General features: G+C 46.3%; 1 protein-coding gene and 1 non-coding gene across 2 annotated transcripts; both read left to right on the forward strand.

Annotated features, from left to right (window-relative positions):
- Positions 1–8254: 8254 nt before the first annotated feature.
- Positions 8255–8363, forward strand: LOC120684116. Its single transcript, XR_005679099.1, has one exon. It is a non-coding gene; the product is annotated as a small nucleolar RNA R71 (small nucleolar RNA).
- A 10036-nt stretch (positions 8364–18399) lies between these two features.
- On the forward strand, positions 18400–18975 carry LOC120683014 (the record flags this gene model as incomplete). The annotated part of the gene is made up of 1 exon (XM_039965031.1): positions 18400–18975. A coding segment is annotated over one exon (576 nt), but the record flags the coding sequence as incomplete, so codon positions are not given.
- Positions 18976–23299: the final 4324 nt, after the last annotated feature.

The raw sequence follows: 23299 nt of genomic DNA on the forward strand, positions 1-23299 counted from the left end.
AGAGGTTGTCAAGAAAGAGGTCCTGAAACTCCTGCATGCCGGGATAATCTATCCCGTGCAACATAGCGAGTGGGTTAGCCCAGTCCAGGTATTGCCAAAGAAAGGAGGTATGACGGTCGTTGAAAATAACAAAAACGAGCTAATCCCACATCGAACCGTCACGGGATGGAGGATGTGCATAGATTACCGAAAGCTCAACGCAGCCACAAAGAAGGATCACTTTCCGCTTCCGTTCATTGATGAAATGTTAGAATGGCTAGCTAAACATTCCTTTTCCTGTTTTCTCGATGGGTATTCGGGTTATCATCAGATTCCCATCCATCCCGACGACCAGTGTAAGACCACGTTTACATGCCCCTACGGAACCTATGCTTATTGTAGAATGTCGTTTGGGCTATGTAACGCTCCTGCATCATTCCAAAGATGCATGATGTCTATCTTTTCCGACATGATCGAGGAAATCATGGAAGTTTTAATGGACGATTTCTCCGTCTATGGAAAAACTTTTGATCATTGTCTTGAAAATTTAGACAGGGTCTTACAAAGATGCCAAGAGAAGGATCTGGTTCTCAATTGGGAAAAATGCCATTTCATGGTCCGGGAAGGCATCGTCCTTGGACACTTAGTGTCCAAAAGAGGAATAGAGGTGGATAAGGCCAAAATTGAGGTCATAGAACAGCTTCCACCTCCGGTGAACATTAAGGGCATTCGTAGCTTCCTAGGTCATGCGGGGTTCTACAGAAGATTCATTAAAAACTTTTCACAAACTACTAGACCCCTCACAAGCCTGTTAGCTAAAGATGCACCCTTCAAGTTCACCGACGAGTGCTTGAAAGCCTTTAACACTCTGAAAAAGGCACTCATCTTGGCTCCGATCATCCAACCGTCGGATTGGAGCCTTCCCTTCGAAATAATGTGTGATGCCAGTGACTTTGCTGTTGGGGCGGTCTTAGGCCAAACCAAAGATAAAAAGCATCACGCAATCACTTATGCTAGCAAGACGCTAACAGGAGCCCAACTTAATTATGCAACCACAGAGAAGGAGCTCTTGGTAGTCGTCTTTGCTATAGACAAGTTTAGATCTTATTTGGTTGGAGCAAAGGTCATTATTTATACTGATCATGCAGCTTTAAAATACTTGCTCACCAGGAAAGATGCTAAACCTCGTTTGATAAGATGAATTCTCTTACTCCAAGAATTTGACCTTAAAATAAAAGATAAAAAGGGAGTAGAGAATACGGTTGCAGATCATCTATCGTGTATGCAGGTTACTAACTTGTAGGAATCTCCGATAAGCGACTTTCTACGTGATGACATGCTACTGAAGGTGACGGACTCTACCATGTGGTATGCAAATATTGTGAACTTTATGGTTGCAGGATATGTGCTACCAGGGGAGAACAAGAAAAAGCTGATCTACAAGAGCCGTCGACACCTCTAGGACAATCCATACCTATACAGTGTATGCTCAGATGGTCTGCTGAGACGATGCATACCCGCAGCAGAAGCCATACAAATCATCGAGAAATGCCACACTGCAGCATATGGAGGCCACTATGGAGTATTCAGAACTCAAGCAAAAATCTACCAAAGTGGTTTCTTCTGGCCAACAATGTATGAGGACACCAGAGAATTCATTCGAAGGTGTCACAGATGCCAGATGCATGGTGGTATAACAACTCGCAATGCAATGCCCCTCACAAACAATCTCCAAGTCGAACTATTCGATGTCTGGGGCATTGACTTCATGGGACCATTCCCAAAGTCCCAGGATTGCGAGTACAAACTGGTGGTAGTGGAGTACGTATCAAAGTGGGTGGAAGCATTACCATGCAGAGCTGCTGACGCCAAACACGCCCAGAAGATGTTCCAAGAAGTCATCTTCCCTCGGTTTGGAACTCCAAGAATGGTCATAAGTGACGGAGGGTCACACTTCATTGACAAGACCTTCTGAAACTACCTCAGGGAGTTAGGAACCAAGCACAACATTGCCACTCCATACCACCCACAAACCAACGGTCAGGCAGAAACATCCAACAAACAAATCAAAAATATTCTACAGAAGACCGTCAACGAGATGGGAAAGGGGTGGAAAAGTAAGTTACCTGATGCACTCTGGGCATACAGGACAGCATACAAGACCCCCATCGAAATGTCCCCATTTCAATTTGTCTACGACTAAACATGCCATCTGCTAGTGGAACTAGAGCACAGAGCCCACTGGGCCTTCCGGCAATGGAACATGGATTTGAAGCAAGCCAGAAAGAATCGAGAAATTCAACTGGCAGAATTGGAAGAATGGAGAGAGAAGGCTTACCACAGTGCCAAGATTTACAAAGACAGAACAAAATGATGGCACGACATGAGGATCAAGCCGAAGGAATTCAAACCCAGGGATAAGGTACTATTGTTTAATTCCAGGGTTAAGCTCTTCGGCGAAGGAAAACTCCGAAGCAAGTGGAAGGGGCCATATACCGTCGTTAACACATCATCACATGGAGCCGTCACACTCCAAGACGACGAAGGTAAGTTGTTCAAGGTAAATGGCCAACGTTTAAAAGTTTTTCATATGCCATATAACTCCAGTGACGAGTTCGATATTATAAATTTAGTAGAATTCGACACATTTCAAACTCCTCAGCCCCAAAATAAAACTTAAAACCACTTGCATGGGGGCCACCTCGTGCCCCCTGACCCATGAGAGAAAACTGAGAGCCAGAGGGCCCAAGTGGGGCCAGCCGAACCCCTGGGTTGGCCGACCCCACCTAGCAGCGAAAGCCTTTCAAATTTTGTATTTGAATCCCCTCGAATGGCCACTTCTCATTTCCATACGTGCCGGGCTGCAGAAAGGAAATTTTCTCCCGGTTTTTGGCTTTAAAATGATCCTCCCCTTCTCCCTTCTTCCTCACCTCCATCTTGATCTTCTTGCTCTCATCCCTTCCACAACTCTGATCATTCCCCATGGCCGGCAAGGCAATCATCCCGTTCAATGAAGCTTCGTCCACGTTCGCCCTTGAGGGAGAGCCCTTGCCGGCGAACCTTGCCCTTGCAGTCATGGAAATCGACCAGGAAGCCGAGCACATCGCCAAGACACCATTGGTGATCATCCCTGCACCAGCACCGAAGGGGGAGGTGAGGGGCGCCGACAAGGGGCTGGCCGAACCCCTGGTTCGGCCGAACCACCCCAGCGGCCCCTCGGCCTCCCGTTTGACGCCGCGCACCGTCAGGAAGATCTCCGCCAAGTGGGGCAGGTGCCTGGTCTCAGGAGGTTCTGCATGTCCGACAACCGGGATGCTCGCACCGAAGGACGTCTCCAAGCGCCTCTTCGCCGACCCGCTTCCGTCGATGCCGTTAGAGGAGGGACAGGAACACGTATTTTCACTGTACACAAAAAGTGGGGATGTCGTTAGCCATAACTACGTAACTACACACACACGCACGACCACGACACCCTCGCCTCCATAGCGTTTTCACGTTGTGGGCATCCGTACTCCAGGCGGTGGGTACGGCAAGGGGTTGATGCCCGGACTCTCTCCTAAGGATAAAGGAGAAGCTAAGTCCGTGGCATCCTCCCCTAAGGGTTCCAAGTGTGTCAAGAGACACATCCCCCTCCTCCGATCACGCGTCCCGGTGGGCAGTATGAGAGCGAGGAAGAGCAGGTCCTCAAGGGACCTAAGGTCGCCCAGCTCCTCCGCATAGTGATCAAACTACGCGATGGGCACAAGGAGCTTAGCGACCGCGTGGCGGAGCTCACTTTAGAGCTCAAGTCCGTCAAGGACGACTACAATACGCTCCGCTGCAGTCTAGGCATTAAGATAGAACGTCTGGAAAAGTGAGTTGAGAAGGGCAACCTCTAGATTGCACATCACCCTTCACAGTATCCTTTGGGTACATTACCACTTTACTTTCCAGCATTTATTTTTAGGTATTTCCCTTCAAATGTAATGTGCCCCCATATTTGATAATTCAATAAAAGATCAACTCCCCGGTTTTCAAACCGGCAGAGTTTTGTTTTGTTTCCATGTGTTTTTTGAATAAGATCGCAGGCAAAAGACCAGTGTGGGGGAGCAGCATGTACCTAACACAGCACACAACACCAAGACGGGCTACACACAAGAAGGGCAAGGCCAGAGGGGCCAACCTTGGGCCGACCGACTGTGGCAGAACTAGTTTAAATTACACCAATTCGAGTGCACTTAACACCTAAATGCACCTCAATCGGTATAATCACTAGTCTGTCGGGTAAAATCCCAATGAAACCACTTGTTATTGGATCGTAACACAAGTATACATCCCGCACGAAGGCGAGTCAGAGATACAACATTCCACAACATTTTACATCACATTGACAAGGGGTGTAATTTACATCAGAGTTTGAAACTAGAAAGCTGAAGTTCTAGCTTTTACAACTTATTACTAAAGGAACTTAATGATGTTTTATAGAAACTAAGTGTAAAGGAGAATTTCTGCACCGGAAAAGTAAAACACGATTACACACAAACATAATAGGGTTGATGTCATGGTAAGCTCAAGCATGACATCATTCAGCCGAGTTATTGCTGGTCGAAGATGGATCCCAATCCATAGACCAGCTAGGAGGTAAAATACTAGGCCAAGTCAAACTAGTGTTTGGGTCTTCCAAAGTTATTCCTAAAAACAAGGTCACAAGCAAGACTGAGTATACTAATACTCAGCAAGGCTGGCCCGAAGAAGGGTATATAATATATATCCTTAACTAGACATGCAAGGTTTGTGAAGGCTATGGGGTTTCTTTTGCTGAAAAGCAACAAAGAGTATGTCCTTAATTTCAAATTTTAGCTTTCAGATTCTAGTTTTATTTACCATTCTAAGTAAGCACCTATCTATAGAAACATGGTAGAGAAATTATTTGCATCCAACAAGATTAAGTATCATCTTTGTTCCACTTCTTACTCTATGTGGCAAAGAGATTAAGCAGTCTCAATATCTGTGAGCGGCTGAACAGTTAAAACCTAATTTCAATCCTTGCAAGGTAAACCTAACACACACGCTTGGAGCATTGTCGAGTCACTCCCAAGCAACCGTTTGCCTTTCATTCCGGTTCATGGATTGTTGACGCCTACCAACGTCACCACTGGAGATCAGCGATGGCGTCCGCAAACGTCAATGGGGTGGCAGGTAAATCATGGGCCACGAATAAATCCGCAAGCGCACGGAGTACCGCCGTAGCATTTTACCCGAGAGTAACCCGGGGTGTCCTTTATATATCCGCAGGGAAGGCGGCGGTGTATAGAATTTAATTAAGCTCGGAGAGACCACTATGGATTAATGTCAACGATTCGAACAGGAAAATAATATTAATGGTAAAAGGGGGTCGTGAACACACAGGCACAACTAGATAACACACCTAGGATATCGGAGAGGAAAGAGCAAGATCAAGGATAACTAGAGCTATATTCTATTGTACTCTCATGAACAACTGAACTGAGTCGTTCACAGCAAAAGGAAAAGCCTGATCAATGGACTAGGGAGACCATATACTCGATGGCTTTATGTACCTCCTACTCCTCTACTCGAACGTGGAGGATTACTCGAGGCACGGACAGGGCTGTCACCACCTGCCGGCTACCTCTACAAACCGTGGGGCAGAATCGCATTCAAACGTGGTCATCAACCTAGGTACCACGCCTACGCTAACGAGCACCACTCTAGCCTTGCGCAAGGAACCTTTGTCTATTCGGGGCCTTAGTTCTAGAGCGCCCAATTAAGGAAGATGAAACAAAGCCATGATACACGACTAGTCTATGCATGTGAATCACTCAAGACATTCATAACTCACAAGAAGGATCACATACATAACAGAGCATATGATACAAAGTACTGAATAGAATAAATAGCATCTAGTACAAACTCAGAGAATTACATAAAGTGAAGGTAAAAGACATACCGGACTCTCCATGAAGACTCTAAGACCTCGAACTACGACTGAAACCTAAACTCTTCTAGTCCTAAGACCTCTACAAGAGAAGATGAACTACATCTTGAGAGAGTAACTTGATTGCTTGGATGCTTGGTGATGCTTGAAATGGAGCCCCTCCCCTCATATATATAGAGGGGAGATATCCCTTGCTCAGCCGGGAATTGTGCACAGGACTCCTGTTGACATTTCTTAGCGCAATCACTAGGATTGGTTAATCCTTAGAAACAGCGCCAGAAATGCCTGTTGGCAGTCCTTAGTGCAATCACAAGAAATGAGGGCGCCAAACCTATCCTAGCAACTGCACCCAAGGGGTGCCACTCTCGTGGTATAATCAATACGATTATAGATGGATCCGCAAACGCATGGATATACCGTTGTAGCATTTCACCCGGAGAGTAAGGGTATCATCATTTATTTGTGTCCCAAAGGACGGCAGCGGCAAAGGTATTGTACTCAATATTAACCATGAAATTGTGCCTCAAGCAATAGGCAATACTCTAACAGGGGTAAATACAGATAAAGAATAAGCAAGGGTAATGTGACACAGCACACATCCACACTCCAAGAGGAAGGAATAAAGGAGAGAAACTATAAAATAAAGAACTACTCTATCCTATATCAAGTCAGCTGGAGCTTAGGCTAGGTTAGGTGCCCTAGTGCTTCTATCCAAAGCTGGGGTCATGTTAGATCATGGTTAGGACTGCAGGTGCCAGGAAAATGGGATAGCGGGGAGAAGGTCCCGCACCGGAGTACATCCAGTCCCGTTACCTCTTTGCATGAACTCCTACACTGAACCCAAACGTCGGGGAGTACGCTAAATGCAACACCGCTGTTACGCCGGACGGACAGGGCTGTCACCACCTGTCGTCTACCCCAGTCACACCGTGGAGCATGGTCATATCCGAAGGATCCCGCATACCCGAGCACCACGCTCGTGTATGAAGTCACTACTCTAGTGCCCCCAGGTCTCCCACCCTTCGGATGGATGAGTAAAACACTAGAGCAAGCCCGAAAGCATAATGAACCTCTATCCGTACCCGGATCATCTGGCCTAACCAAGACCGTAGCATAACTTATAAATGAACTAAGCATGGATTGATCTACCAGATGGGCCCTCCTTGTAAGTGGGTGACACCGGACGCGATATTCTGCGTAGTTGTATGTCATCTGCTACGTGTTTTCGTCTTATTCCGAGTAATGCTCATCTGGAATGTACAAAACTCAAAAACTACTGTGGAGCAAGGTTAGTGATACAAATATGCGAGTAAGGCATGCAGTTTTCCTTTATTATTGAGTATAGTTGACAGGTGAAAATGGCACTTAAGCACTGTCAACAACTCCCCCAAGCTAGCCTTAGGTCCCGTGAATGAGATGTGCTTGACCCTATCATCTTCTTGATAGCTCCGGAAAGTTTCCGACCTACACCCTTCATGTTTGCAACAAGAGCGAACAAGAACGAACAAGAACAACTCGGTTCGGGTTATGTTAGCGAAATCAAAATGAAATTCTTACCTGAGAGTTGTTCCTCCAAATATGTGATCAATCTTGCAGCAAAGAAATGAGAGAGAGAGATTTCTTGAAACCAAACATGAGCCAAAATCCAATGGAAACCCGAGCAAGAATGTGTGAGAGGGAGTGTGAGTGAGTGTGCGAGTATGAGAGAGCTCAACACCCCTCTCGGCCCCTATTTAAAGACAAAGTTTCAAGTTTTACATTTAAACTTTCCAGGGATTTGTCATTGGCCAAAAGCTTTTTATTTTAACTTGGCCAAGAACAAGTTCTCTCAAGGGAGGTTGGTTTGAATTGAAATTCGAATTATAAGAAGGATTGTAGTTATTACCTCCCTGAAAAGGTGGACGTGGCTGGTTCCACCCCTGGCCTCCTTATGGTGGATGGTACCCGTTGTTGTTGTTGTTGAGGTATGCGCAGTCTTCACGGGTTTCGGGGCAATTGTTCCCCGAATGTCCATCATTTCCGCAGACTTCGCACGTGAAGTGCAAACCCATGGCGTAAATGGGAGCATGGATCAGTTGTTTGCTCCCTTCCTCCATCTTCTTGATTAGGAGGTCCAGCTTCGCGGCAATCATATCCGTCTCTTTGATGATATGCATGCCTTTGGTGCGGGGTTGGAGTTGTTCATCGCTACACCCCTGATTGGAGACCATCTTCTCAACCAATTCTTTTGCTTTGGCGATAGTCTGGTCGAGGAAGGCTCCTCCAACAGCGGCATCAATATTTGCTCGACATGTCGTTGTGAGCCCATTGTAGAAGCTTTGCAGGACGAACCACTCGTCCATGCCATGATGAGGACAGGCCAGGATGTATTCCTGCAGCCTCTCCCAAGATTCTGGGATGGATTCCATCCCCTCCTGCTGGAAACTTGATATTTTCCCGCGCAGGGCATTTGTTTTGCCCAGCGGGAAGAATTTTGTGAGGAACGCCTTGGTGAATTTGGCCCAGGTGTCGATGTCCTTTTCTTTATAAAACCACTATTTCGCCTTCCCTAGGAGAGAAAAGGGAAACAAACGAAGCTTGACAACTTCAGCAGCAACACCCCGTATAACAACAGTGTCGCAGAGCTCCAGAAAATTCTGCAAATGTGCATTTTCGTCCTCGTTCGGCTTGCCACAAAATGGGCTAGCCTGCACCATGTTGATGAGGCTTGATTTGAGCTCGAAGTTCACATCCACGACATTGAGGTTGGGGCCAGTGGCCACATTGTTGGTGGAGGGGACGGAGAACTCGCGGAGAGTCTTTTCAGCCATAGCCTCAAGATCGAGTGGTGCTTCCGAGATGGGTTCCTGTGCCGGGAGGATAGCGAGAGGAGGAACGACGTGAGGATGTGCCCTTCTCACCAGCCTCTCTGGATTGTCTGTGTAGTTTTCCAACAGGGTGAAACCGGTCATACACTACCCATGTCTTCTTTTCAAATCAAAAATAAAAGAAGACATAAAGTGACATTAGCCTGAAAGAGTAAAGACTATATCCTGAGTACAAGGTCTAAGTTAATATCAGCACAATATCTTTGTTCACATGCTGTCCTTGGCAACGGCACCAGAAATGTCTATTGACATTTCTTAGCGCAATCACTAGGAATGGTTAATCCTTAGCAACAGCGCCAGAAATGCCTGTTGGCAGTCCTTAGTGCAATCACTAGAAATGAGGGCGCCAAACCCATCCCAGCAACTGCACCCAAGGGGTGCCACTCTCGTGGTATAATCAATATGATTACAGATGTATCCGCAAGCTCACGGATATACCGTTGCAGCATTTCACCCGGAGAGTAAGGGTATCGTCATTTATTTGTGTCCCAAAGGACTGCAGCGGCAAAGGTATTGTACTCAACATTAACCATGAAATTGTGCCTCAAGCAATAGGCAATACTCTAACAGGGGTAAGTACAGATAAAGAATAAGCAAGGGTAATGTGACACAGCACACATCCACACTCCAAGAGGAAGGAATAAAGGAGAGAAACTATAAAATAAAGAACTACTCTATCCTATATCAAGTCAGCTGGAGCTTAGGCTAGGTTAGGTGTCCTAGTGCTTTTATCCAAAGCTGGGGTCATGTTAGATCATGGTTAGGACTGCAGGTGCCAGGAAAAATGGGATAGCGGGGAGAAGATCCCGAACCGGAGTACATCCAGTCCCGTTACCTCTTTGCATGAACTCCTACACCAAACCCGAACGTCAGGGAGTACGCTAAATGCAACACCGCTGTTACGCCGGACGGACAGGGCTGTCACCACCTGCCGTCTACCCCAGTCACACCGTGGGGCACGATCATATCCGAAGGATCCCGCATACCCGAGCACCACGCTCGTGTATGAAGTTACTACTCTAGTGCCCCCAGGTCTTCCACCCTTCGGATGGACGAGTAAAACACTAGAGCAAGCCCAAAAGCACAATGAACCTCTATCTGTACCCGGATCATCAGGCCTAACCAAGACCGTAGCATAACTTATGAATGAACTAAGCGGATTGATAAACTATCAAGGTAGTAAAGCAAACATGGCAAAACTCTGTATTATGAATAGAAGTCTAACAAGTCGGATACAAAGCCATACCATGAGCCGAGGATTGCTCAACGACCCCAAGGACGACTTGCTCGCTAAAGAGAACTAGCCTAGCTCCACTACCTAGATAAGAGAGCAAGAGAGAGGAGAGCCTTCTTGGAGAGAATGGAATGAAGTGTGTGTGTGTGTGTGTATGAGGGGTGAGAGGGGGCCCTATTTATACTAGTGGAGGTCGGTTCCCTCCAAATGCATGTATGGAAGGTAATCATGAGACTTGGGGCCGACTCCTCCTCGAAATGCACCTGGACAGGAGGCCGGCCAGGTTCGGCTGACCCAGGGGGTCGGCCGGCCCCACCTGGCCACCCCTCGTCCTTACCCTTCTCTAGCAGGCTGACATGTGGGTCCTGATATCTTTCCTTGTATGCATTATGCGTGGCGCGCCTGTTTGCTCTACCAGATGGGCCCTCCTTGTAAGTGGGTGACACCGGACGCGATATTCTGCGTAGTTGTATGGCATCTACTGCGTGTTTTCGTCTTACTCCGAGTAACGCTCATCTGAAATGTACAAAACTCAAAAACAATTGTGGAGCAAGGTTAGTGATACAAATATGCGAGTAAGGCATGCAGTTTTCCTTTATTATTGAGTATAGTTGACGGGTGAAAATGGCACTTAAGCACCGTCAACAACTCCTTGAACCGACTTCCCCATCCAATGAGGAGCTGCCACGTCGAAGGCTTGAGGCAGTGGGGCCCTTGGGTAGGTCGGCCGGCCTGTCAGTGGGCCCACCGACCTTCTCCTTTGCCCCATGGGCTGCCCTCGGAGCCCACTTGTCACTGGTGTGTGGCTCGGCCTTGTTCCTACTGAATTTTTGCTCTGGTGGCCTTTTGATCCATGTGTGGCGATGTCTGATTAGTCGGTGTTTTCTCCTTGGCCAAAAGGGTGTGATTGCCCTCCATTTTCAGCTAAATCCTGCACTCATAGAAATCTAGAGGGACATGTGGAATTCGGTGATTTATTAGTGGCATGAGTGTAAGAAATGCAAGTCTGTCCATTTATTATGGCAATATTGACGCTCAGAACTGGTCGTTAGTGAGCGTCAACAAGACCCCCCAAGATGAACTTTGCTCGTCCCTGAGCAAAGCTAAACTTTAGGTTGTTGATCAGGAGTTGCTGCAATGCTTCATTTCTTCATCATGCACAAGTTACAACAAAACATTCTATCTTGAACTGAATAAGTTGGTCAAACTTTGCTCACCCGTTTTACCCTAATCTCCATGGGGCTTTTGGCCTTCTCCTTGTCTTGGGCGGTTGAGACATAGAACGATTCATAAAGCACCACTTACCCATTCCGTGCTCAAGATTACGTCCGGAGGTTTTCGAAAGTTTTTGAAAAATAAAAACAAGTTCCTCGAATGACACTCTCATTCGCTCAAAGGTGTTTTATCCTCACCAAGGCCTTTTTGTGTGCCTTCTTTCTCCTACTTCTAAAGGCTTTTGTGGAGCTCAAGGCAGGGAGAAAGACTAAGGCATACTTGTTTCGAATATTTTGCAAAGTCAAAGATCGGACCCAAAGATTAAGCAATTCATACAACCATGATCGAGAAGTGCATGTGTGTGGATATGTGGTGGATGGAGTGGAAAGCAAGAGGATAGGATGTTCCATGATTTTGTCTCTCCCTTCTTATATTTTTGGGCATGGCTAATTTTCTTATTTTTGCATGGACCTTCATGTGTCCATTTTTTTTCAATGGCCTTCATGTGCCCTCTTCTTTTTTTCAATACATAGCTCATGCCCTTACTGGAGAGAATTTTTGGGAGAGACTTTATGGAATATGGAACATCAAAGAGGATATGAATGAGTGGATGGTATGGAAATGCTATTCTTCCAGTGTGGAAGTTTTTGCATGTGGAGGTGGTGTGTACGTGATTCTCGATCATGAGTGTAACACCCGGTTTACAAAAGGACATAAACCGAGCAATCATATACGTGCCAGGGTCAAGTCACACGTATATACAACAGAATGAATAGTATATCACAGCACATATCACGTAAAAAGATATAATAAAGCGAGTACGAATGTTATTTATTACATTAATGACAAAATGTCTGATACAAATATGCGGAAGCATAAAACAGTACGAAACTCTGAATATGGGCGCCACAGGGACGTTGACTGGGAGACAACCGCCTAGAAGTCCTCGTACTCCTGGTAGCTCTGGGTGAACTCCTCCGCGTCACCGGGAACTGAGCAGCAGTAGGGTGTCCCCAAAGAGAACAAGAGGAAAAGAGTAGAGTAGGCAAGAGTGAGTACACAACTTGTACTCAACAAGTATAACACAAACTATGAGGCTCTAAGGTTGGCTGACTCAACTGCATTATCTTTTAATCTTGGAAAATTTTTATTAAAGCTAATTACTACAAGTGGATGAATTACCATAAACCCAGTTACATAGAAATTAATCAAAATTAATTATGAACTGATGAAGACCAAACCAAACCAAACCACCCGGGGAACCCCCCTAATCAAAGGAAGATAACCCCACTAATCAAAAGGAGGATCTGGACCGCTCATGACCGTGAGCACGGCTTGTATACCAGTTTTACACTCTGCAGAGGTTGCACATCTTTACCCACAAGTCGTGAGCTACGCTAGTTGTTCATCACACTTCCGTAGGTGAGATGACTAGCAAACTCACTACGAGGCCTTTACAAATAATCTCGTTGGTAAGGAGTAACTGCGAGGGTTGGATCGGCGATGATGGAGCAGGTCTAGTGGGTGTCAAGACACAAAAGCACAGACGATGCCACTCAGTACGAGGGCCATAGAAGCTTACCACCCTTGCCCCACAGGTAAGTTACTCCAAACCAAAAAGACCTAATTAGTAAGCCAAGACCGTCCCATTCCAGTCTTGTGGTTGCGCTGTTGTCCCAGGTTGTCGCTCTATGAACCGGTCCTTATGGAGAGTGGCCAACCCAGCAATAAGCCCTAAACCATGTTTCTAGAAAAACCAATTTTTAACGAGACGTGAGCCACTCAAGCGGGCCACTACCAGAATTAAGTTGCATATACCATTAATCAAATTAATTAAAAAGGACCAAGTGTGTTATAGTGCAGCAACCTAGCACAACTAACCCAAATGCAACCCAAGGGATATATATAAAGGATATAAAGTGGCTAGGAAAGTCCTTATAGGCATACAATATTAACATGCAGTATGAAATTGTATTTAAAGGTGATAGGTGTTGTTCATGTTATACTTGCCTTCCTCAAAATTCTCCTGCTTCTCAAACTACTGTGAAGATGGTGGCTTGCTCCGGGTACTGGTACTCCTCCGAAGGGTCAACGTCTACTCACGATCGTAATGCCAAAACAAGTCCAGCACATACACATACATGCAAACAAAGGAAAACACTAAGAAATGGTACAACAATACATAAAAACAGCAAACAAAACTATGCTAAGACTATTCTACGCTTTACAACGATCGCGTGGACATAAAGAACACCTAAAACGGAGCTAGAATGTGAAAACTAGAGCTAAAACTAGGTCTAGGGACTAAACTGCGAGAAAAACTAAGGTTCCAGGGGCTTCTGCGCAAAACTAGGGACTAAAACATAAAAACAGAAAAGATCTGAGGGCTAAAGAGCTAAAACAACTGGGCTGGACTGCGGGTTCAAAACTGGGAAAGCTCAGGGGTCTAAGTGAATAAAACAGGGCCTGGATGTAAATATTTTTACACAGTCATGGACTGCGGCGTGATATAGGGAAAGGCGGGGGTCTCTTTAGCAAGATTACCAGCGAAACGGTACGCCTGATCTAATCTGGCGCGCTGATCTTAGATCGAACGGCCGGGATGGCTCGGACGCGAGGGGCGGCGGCGCAGATCGCCAGGGGTCTCTGTTCCGCGGCGGCGCGGGCGGATGCTCGCTGGAGTTCGCCATTCCTGGCGTTCCGGAGCTCGGTTTAAGGTGCGGTTAGGCCGTGGATGCTCAGCACGACATGGCTAAACCACTTGGGGACTCAGGTTGGGGAATTTGAGCTTGGGACGGAGTGCGTGGCGGGGAGGGCGGCTCTGCGCGGCGAGGCTCGCCGGCGTGCGGGCGTGTAGGCCGTTCTGTGGCCTGGGCGCGTGTGCAACAGGGTCGTGTGGTTTTCGCGAGGCATGGGCGAGCCGGTGCAGGGGTTTTGCGGTGCGGTGCAGGGCTGCAGGGTGTTCGCCACGGCAGAGCTGCAGCAAGGGTCGCCGGCGAGCGGCGCACAAGCACCTAGAGTGCGTCCTGGGCCAAAATAACTAGAGCAAAAAGGGCGGGGAGGCCTGGGGGTGCTTACCGAGGCTCGGGATCGAGCAGGGAGGCCGTGCGGGGCGTCGACGGCGAGGTCGTGCGGTAGCGCTAAGACGAAGCTCGGGGTCCGGGCGGTGCAGTGCTTCTCTAGGCGCCTGGATCCCTCGGGCCGACTCGTGGTACTCCTGCGAAGCCAGCGCAGGGGTCAGCGTGACCTGAGAACCACCGGCGGCGAGCAATTACTCGGAGCTCGGTGCTTACCAGAGTTGGGGGCTCGGCGCGATTTCGGCGATGCAGAGGCTTAGGGTCGAGGCAAAGAGCTGGGGAGGTGTCCTGGGGCTACGGTGGAGCTGCTGCGGTGGCTCGCAGTGGCTGGGGTGTGGCGGAGCGGCGAGGCCACGGCGGAGCAGGGGCTCTTCTCCGGCGTGGAGGTCGCGGGGGTGGTACTGGGGTGCAGAGGTGGCGGTGGTGTGGCGAGAGTAGGGCACAAGGAGGCTACGGTGGACTAAATAAAGGGAAAGGTCGGGGATCAGGGGCGGGTGTGCCCAGTGCTGAGATCTCGGCGTGATTCGCGGCGTGCAGAAGAAATGGATCGCGCCCAACGGCATTGCGTGGCCCGGGACTCAGGCAAGGAAAATTCTGGAAGGGAGGGCGCGCACGAGAGGCTGGCCAGTGGGTCCTGCAGGGCCGGAGCGGTCCACGGCGCAGCGGGGAGGCGGGGTGAGCGGAGCGGAGCGGAGCGGAGAGTGCGGGCGAAGATCGCGGGCGGAGGAATGGGAAGGAACTGACTGGTGGGTTCGGTAGGTCAGTGACGGGGAGCTAGCGATGCGCAGCGCGGCTGAGCGGCGAGTGGTGAAGCAGGCCGTGCGTGTGAGCTGGGCCGAAGCGGGAGGGAAAAACGGGCCGCGCGGGATCGGGCCGTCCGTGGGGGGGAGAGGGAAGGAGCTGGGCTCGGGCTGGACTTGGTTGTTGGGCTGCTGGCCGGTTCCAGGTTTGCTGTTGGGTTTTGGGTTTTTCTTTCTCTTTTCTTTTTTTCCTATTTCAAACCAAACTAAACCTATTTGAATTTGAATTCAAACCACACTCAATCAAATAAGATTATGCACCAGCATGAATGCACAAACATATTTATCCTAGAAATTTTTTAATTCCTTGTGAAACAAAATTAGATTAAATGCAAGACTAATCATAATAAACCTTAGAAAATTAAAAAAAGCCAATTAAATTTATTATTAAATACTGAAATTTAAACTAGAGTGTTATAAATCCTACCCCCTTACAGGAATCTCGTCCCGAGATTCTAAGGGCTGGCTAGCAAAGGGATTAGGATAGGTCTTCCGCAGCTTATCTTCTCGGTGTGGTCACTCCATTGCATTCTTCACGCCTTGATCTTCCGGTTCCGTGTAACTCTCTCTGATGTCTCCAGTATCTTCATCGGATGCTCGGTATAGGTCAAATCCAATCCTTTCAATGGTGCTTGCTCTTCTAGCACTCTCAAGCACTTCTTCAACTCAGATCTGCATAACTCTTCTACCTCGTCTGAGCAATCCTCAAATTCTCTCGTACTATCTGTAGGCCGGGTTGTCACATCCCTACCCCCTTACAGGACCGACGTCCTCGTCGGTTAAACCCGGGGATATCACATCCTCTTCGCGCAATCCTTCTTCTCAACAAGCAAGACAGGAGAAGCCCAAGGCATGATAAGGTAGAGGGAAACAGAGTGTACAGTTTTACCCCCAATGATCTAACTCATTTTTATTAATTAATTAACTTTAGCTTAAGACTGATTTTCATTAAACAAATTTAACTACTAAGCTATGCAATCAACCAAAATCCAAATCAAACTTTTGCATAATCACAAGTATACAAATTTTACACTTTCACCGAGTTTAACACACCACTCGACTAACACAACGCGTCGCAAAACGGTCTATCGTGCTGAGGTCAGGGAATCCTAGACTGAAAAGGGTCAGTGAGATACTTCAGGGTCAAAGCTACGGAAACTAATTCTATAGAGAAAAATCAAGGTAAGACGAGTACAAATCTTAGAATTCAAGGAGTATAATAGCAAAATAGTTTCAGCAGACAAGGCTTAGAGAGAAGAAGACCTAAAACTCAACCAGTTCTATCTAGGCTTTCGTCCTACAGTCGATATAGCTCTGATACCACTCTGTAACACCCGGTTTACAAAAGGACATAAACCGAGCAATCATATACGTGCCAGGATCAAGTCACACGTATATACAACAGAATGAACAGTATATCACAGCACATATCACGTAAAAAGATATAATAAAGCGAGTACGAATGTTATTTATTACATTAATGACAAAATATCTGATACAAATATGCAGAAGCGTAAAACAGTACGAAACTCTAAATATGGGCGCCACAGGGACGTCGACTGGGAGACGACCGCCTAGAAGTCCTTGTACTCCTGGTAGCTCCGGGTGAACTCCTCCGTGTCGCCGAGAATTGAGCAGCAGTAGGGTGTCCCCAAAGAGAACAAGAGGAAAAGAGTAGAGTAGGCAAGAGTGAGTACACAACTTGTACTCAACAAGTATAACACAAACTATGAGGCTCTAAGGTTGGCTGACTCAACTACATTAGCTTTTAATCTTGGCAAAATTTTATTAAAGATAATTACTACAAGTGGATGAATTACCATAAACCCAGTTACATAGAAATTAATCAAAATTAATTATGAACTACTGAGGACCAAACCAAACCAAACCACCCGGGGAACCCACTAATCAAAGGAAGATAACCCCACTAATCAAAAGGAGGATTTGGGCCGCTCATGACCGTGAGCACGGCTAGTATACCAGTTTTACACTCTGCAGAGGTTGCACATCTTTACCCATATGTCGTGAGCTACGCTAGTTGTTCATCACACTTCCGTAGGTGAGATGACTAGCAAACACACTACGAGGCCTTTACAAAGAATCTCGTTGGTAAGGAGTAACCGCGAGGGTTGGATCGGCGACGATGGAGCAGGTCTAGTGGGTGTCAAGACACAAAAGCACAGACGAGGCCACTCAGTACGAGGGCAATAGAAGCTTACCACCCTTGCCCCACAGGTAAGTTACTCCAAATAGAAAAGACCTAATTAGTAAGCCAAGACCGTCCCATTCCAGTCTTGTGGTAGCGTTGTTGTCCCAGGTTGTCGCTCTATGAACCAGTCCTTATGGAGAGTGGCCAACCCAGCAATAAGCACCATGCTGGCCCCCTAAACCATGTTTCTAGAAAAACCAATTTTTAACGAGACGTGAGCCACTCAAGCGGGCCACTCCCAGAATTAAGTTGCATATACCATTAATCAAATTAATTAAAAAGGACCAAGTGTGTTATAGCGCAGCAACCTAGCACAACTAACCAAAATGCAACCCAAGGGATATATATATGAAGGATATAAAGTGGCTAGTAAAGTCCTTATAGGCATACAATATTTACATGCAGTATGAAATTGTATTTAAAAGGTGATAGGTGTTGTTCATGTTATACTTGCCTTCCTCAAAATTCTCCTGCTGCTCAAACTGCTATGAAGACGGTGGCTGCTCCGGGTACTGGTACTCCTCCGAAGGGTCAATGTCTACTCACGATCGTAATGCCAAAACAAGTCCAGCACATACACATACATGCAAACAAAGGCAAACACTAAGAAACGGTATAACAATACATAAAAATAGCAAACAAAACTAAGCTAAGACTATTCTACTAGCACTTTAGAACTCAAGCTAAGGTATGGGCTAGTGGATTCTATTGGCCCGAGATGCATGAAGACACGAAAAGATTTGTTTCGACGTGTCCGGAATGCCAAAGGACGGGAATATCTCGCAAAGGAATGCCATGCCATTGAACTACAACTTGCAAATAGATCTATTTGATGTCTGGGGAATTGATTTCATGGGACCATTTGTGAACTCACATGGATTTGAGCATATATTGGTGATGGTGGACTATGTTTCAAAGTGGGTTGAAGCTATGCCATGCCGGAAGGCATCAACGGAGGAGTCCATAAACATGATTAAATCGGTAATCTTCCCTCGATATGGCGTCCCAAGAATATTGACAAGCGACGAAGGAACACACTTCACGGGCAAAGACTTTGGTAAATGCTTGAAGAAATTGGGAATTGAACATAGAGTGTCCACGGCTTATCAACCCCAAACAAACGGACAAGCGGAAACTTCAAACAAGCAATTGAAGGATATTTTAAAGAAGACCGTGGTAAAAGGAGGAAAAGATTGGTCGAAGAGACTAGATGGTGCACTATGGGCATATCGTACGGCACACAAAACCCCGATTGGTACGACTCCTTATCAATTTGTTTATGGAAAAACATGCCACTTGCCGGTTGAACTAGAACATAAGGCGTATTGGGCGATGAAGGAGATGAACTTTGATGCGGAAGCCGCTGGAATTAAAAGGAGAATTCAAATAAGCGAATTGGAGGAGTTAAGATTGAAAGCGTACAATAGTGCATCAATTTACAAAGAAAGGATGAAGAGGTGGTACGACAAACGATTACAAAACAAGGAATTCAAAGAAGGAGACAAGGTCCTACTCTACAATTCAAGATTCAAACTCTTTGGCAAAGGAAAATTACAAAGCAAATGGGATGGACCATACGTCGTACACTCGGTTTCACCCACGGGAGCGGTGACAATCATGGATGCGAAAGGCGACCAGTATGTGGTGAACGGACAGCGACTAAAGGTATTCTTGGAGCCCGACGTCGTGCCCCTTCATTACATTGACATATACACCATGGATGAGGAACCGGAACGTCAAGCCTAATGACGTTAAGCAATGTAAGTTTGTACATACTCTCTTTTAGATTTTATTTTCGTAGTTTTGTTTCTATTCTGGATGAACTTTAAGTAAAACATAGGCTTCTAATTTATTGGTGAGCACCTCGGAAAAAGTTGGAGTCTAGGGGGCCGGAAAACCCCCTGGGCCGGCCGGCCCAACACCCCTAGGCCGGCCGGCCTGAGCCTTCTCGTGTGTGAATCGGTCTCGATTTTTGGTAGGTGCGAGATAAGGAAATTTCAAACCTGTGCCTTATAGATTTCACATGCCAAAACCGAAGAGATTTTGGACTTCTCGTCCAAGTCTTTTCGGGACATAAATAGAGGCGCGGGTTAGATCTATTCTCTCATACTTTTCAATCTACACCACCACCTCGTGAGAGACATCGACAATGGCCAGTCCAGCGAGCGCAAGAGCTATGATTGAAGTGATGGAGATTAATGAGGGGCATGACGCCCGACACCCCCACGCCAAGGACGCCTAGTCCCATCTTGGCAACCGGTGCACAGCCCCTCCTTGTCGAAGCAAAGCGATGTGAAGCGAAGGCCCCTCCGAAGAAATTCAATACTCAGGCAAGGATGAGCGTCGGAGGGAAGGGCCTTCAATGGTACAACGAGAAGCTAGCTCAAGCACAAAGGGTGGTCGTCGTCATCAACAGCGACGAAGACGAAGGCGAGAAGCGACAAGACAAAAAGCCACCCGCGCCTAGGCGTTCCTTGCGCCTCCTCGGAGTTAAAAGAAAGAACTACATCGAGCACACCCCGGAACCGAAGGATTATGCGGGGGACAGCGATTGGGAGAGAAGGGAGGAAGACGACCCCTTCGAAGGTGACAGCGGCAAGAAGAAGAAGAAGGATGACGACGAACCCGAAGATGACAGCCCCAACCGCGGTGGCCATCACTTCGGGTGATGTATCAAGTGCCGCAATGAAATCGCGGACCTCCATGCCACCATTGATAGGTGCCACGATCGAATCATGGCAATGGATCGAAGGATGGACGACATCGAGAGCTTGGTTGAGAGAGATTACAACTTCCTTGTCCGCAACATAAGGAAGTTATTCGGGATGGTCGGAGATCTACAAAAGCAAGGAGGAGGGCGCCCTAGATGCAATTGCCCTAGGTGCCATTGAGAACACCGACGAGCGTCACTCCCGTCTTTTATATCATTGCAACGAGGACGCCGCATAATCTAAGCATTGTGACGACTCGTAGATCGAATTTTGGTCTTTGTTTACTCGAAAGTTCGTCGTGTGCGTGTCTTTAATTCCGCATGTGTGAGAGTCATAGTTTAGCGTTGAGTGCTTTATTTTTCGCATGTGTGAGAGTGAGTCTTAAATTAGTGTTGAGTCATGAAAACAAAATAAAAAGAGTCTTTGTTTTTTTGTTGGATCGTGCATTTTATTTATGCATTCAGTTTTACTTTATTTTCTTTAAAGCAATTGTTCACGAGCGTTGTCATGAAAATTAATTCGTATTTGTGGAGCTTAGTAAATTATTCATCCATGTTAATACCCACACTTGAGCTTTGATCTAGCACTTGGTTTTGATTATGCTTGCGAGTAAGGCATGATTTGGAGGACTTTAATTTCATAAAAATAATAAAACCCCTACAAGCATAAGGTTGATCAAGTTCTTGTCAAGTCGAGAGTAAAAATCCTATCATCCAAAAGCTATATTCGTTCCACCATAAGTATTGGATGTACATTGAGTTGAGTTAGGATTTCTTTCTCTTGGGAGTTCTAATTTCGAGCAATGATCATGTCCGTACTTTTCATCTCTGAATTGCTTGCCACATCAATATTCGGTAATGAGAATTCCTCATTGGAATAACTCATGAGATCTACCGGATTCCAAAACCCGAACCCGAGATTATCTTGTTTATTATTGTCTTCCTTGACCACAACCCAATTATGAGGATACGTTCTGTTTCTGCGCATGATTTGTATAAAACAAAATTTTGGGATGAAAAAGGAAGGAGTATTCGAAAGATGGACCGAATCCGACCTGGGAAAGCCCCAGGCCGGCCTACACCCCTTGGGCCGACCGGCCTAGGCCTCTCTGGTCTCGGTTCGGGCTCTAAAAATTTAGGGAGACACTTTGGAGATTTGCCTATCTATGTTTTATAGAAAGTGTTCTATGAAAAGGTTCGGAAGAGAGAAAGAAAATTCGGGAGAAAGAAAGAAAAAAATGAATGAGAAGAAAAGAAAAAGAAAAGAATAAATGAAGCGATTCTATGGTTAGAGAAGTGCAAAGAGATATCACCTTGTTGTTTGAGAACAATATCCTCAATTCCAACCATGTGCAATCCGACAACGAGGATGATGCTTGTGCCTTGAAGTCAATCTTTTTGTATGCCTTTGCACATGTCCACCATTCTAAATCTTCTTACCCTTGAACCCTTTACATTATGGAGAAACTCTCATGATCATTGGCTCGGAAGGTAAGCAATCATTAGAAGGTTTTCTTAATTTGACAATATATGTATATACTTTGCTAAGCCTCACCTATAGCCCCACTTTATACTTGAGAGACTTTTGGGAGATGAGAGTTTGCAAATAATAATAGGAAAGCCACTTTTATCGAGAGACATGAAAGGACTTGTGCAAGAATTTTTGGTCTAACCTTTGTTGCAGGGTATTTTGTTTCTTAAAAAAAGAAGAAGAAAAAGGAGAGAAAAACCTCCAAGGATGGCAAGAAAAGCAAGTGTTGTCGATATTCGAGTTGCCAGCTAAAGGTAAGAGTCGTGGAGTAATATTGGATGAGTTTTTAAACGCCCATGATATGGTTATCCTCGCTGCTCCTCTGACCTTTGTTTGAAGAAATATTATTAGACTTGTTTGCATAAGTGAATTTTGCAGTTCGAGAACTCTTGAGCAACCCTTGGAAGGATTTGATGATTTGATTTGCTCGAGGACGAGCAAAAGCTAAGCATGGGGGGAATGTTGGCGCTCCTTAAGTACCCATTTTACTATATGATTAGGAGTTGTTTTGGTAAATTCTTTGGGATGATTCATGTACTAACCCGCCACTTCGCACCCGAACTTGACCGTTTTCGATTTTGTCCTGGATTTTTGAGCATGTTGCATTTTGATAGGAAATTGGACATTTTTGGAGATGTTTTTACGCATGGTTACAACTGGGCTAAGATGAGGAATAAGAAGAAGAGGCCACACGCGAAAGATGGGACCGAAAGGGGCCAGAAAGGGCCCAGGCCGGCCGGCCTGGAGCCCTGGGCCGGCCGGCCTAGCCTATTTCGGAGCCCAATCGGTCTCAGTTTTCTTCAGCACGAAGTATGCGTCAACCCTAATCTGTGTTTTACCAAAACCACCGACCATAACTGCCTATAAATACCCCGAAGCCGCCGTCAAAGAGGGGGGCATCTAGGGGGGATCGCAGGAGGATCGCGCAGATCGCAGAGAGAGAGCATCCAGAGATACATTCGAGTTAGACACAAGAGAAAGGCGACACCGGAGGCTTCATCATCCCTCGGCGCCGCTGCAAGTTGGAGGACAGCAAGGGATCCATCCCTTGCATTTCACCACCATGATCGACTACGCTTCGCTTAGCTTCATGGGGTAAAGTCCTCGTTTGTTCATGGGGTTGTAAGGAGATCTTGAGTTGTAATTGCCGAATCCTTTATGAGATTGATCTATCACGATTCTTGTTGATGATGCTTTGATGCTTAATAGTTCGCGACTTGGCTTTGGGTTTGCTTTGCTCTTGCATGGTTTACTTAGATTACATCAACTATCGTATTCTTGTTGATTCGTTACCGATTATCCTCGTGTAGTGACAGTATGCGGGAGGGAAAGGTTTTTATCTTGGAACACACCTTTGGTAGATTAGATCCGTTCTTCGTTGCTTGGCGATTACATCTCTAGTGATCCTAGACCCTATGGACAAATGCTCTTCATATCTTGTGCACACACTTACCATTGCTCACTAGTCTAGATTAGATTAGATTGGTTAGATTAGATCTATTTCACACTCAATCACTCAATATAGATCTTTTACCAACATCATTACTGCTTAGTTAAGCATAGTAATACACTTGTTCCGTGGATTGATAAACCTTGGGGGAATACTCTAAGGGAAAAGCTACACGATCTGTGCGCTTGCGGTACATAAATTGGCGCTTTAAGAAGCGTCAACAAGCTTTTCTGGCGCCGTTGCCGGGGAACAAGCGATTTTGCTACGTTTAACTTTGTATTAATTTTGTTGG

This window comes from Panicum virgatum, chromosome 7N (assembly GCF_016808335.1).
Source record: "Panicum virgatum strain AP13 chromosome 7N, P.virgatum_v5, whole genome shotgun sequence".
Taxonomy (NCBI): domain Eukaryota; kingdom Viridiplantae; phylum Streptophyta; class Magnoliopsida; order Poales; family Poaceae; genus Panicum; species Panicum virgatum.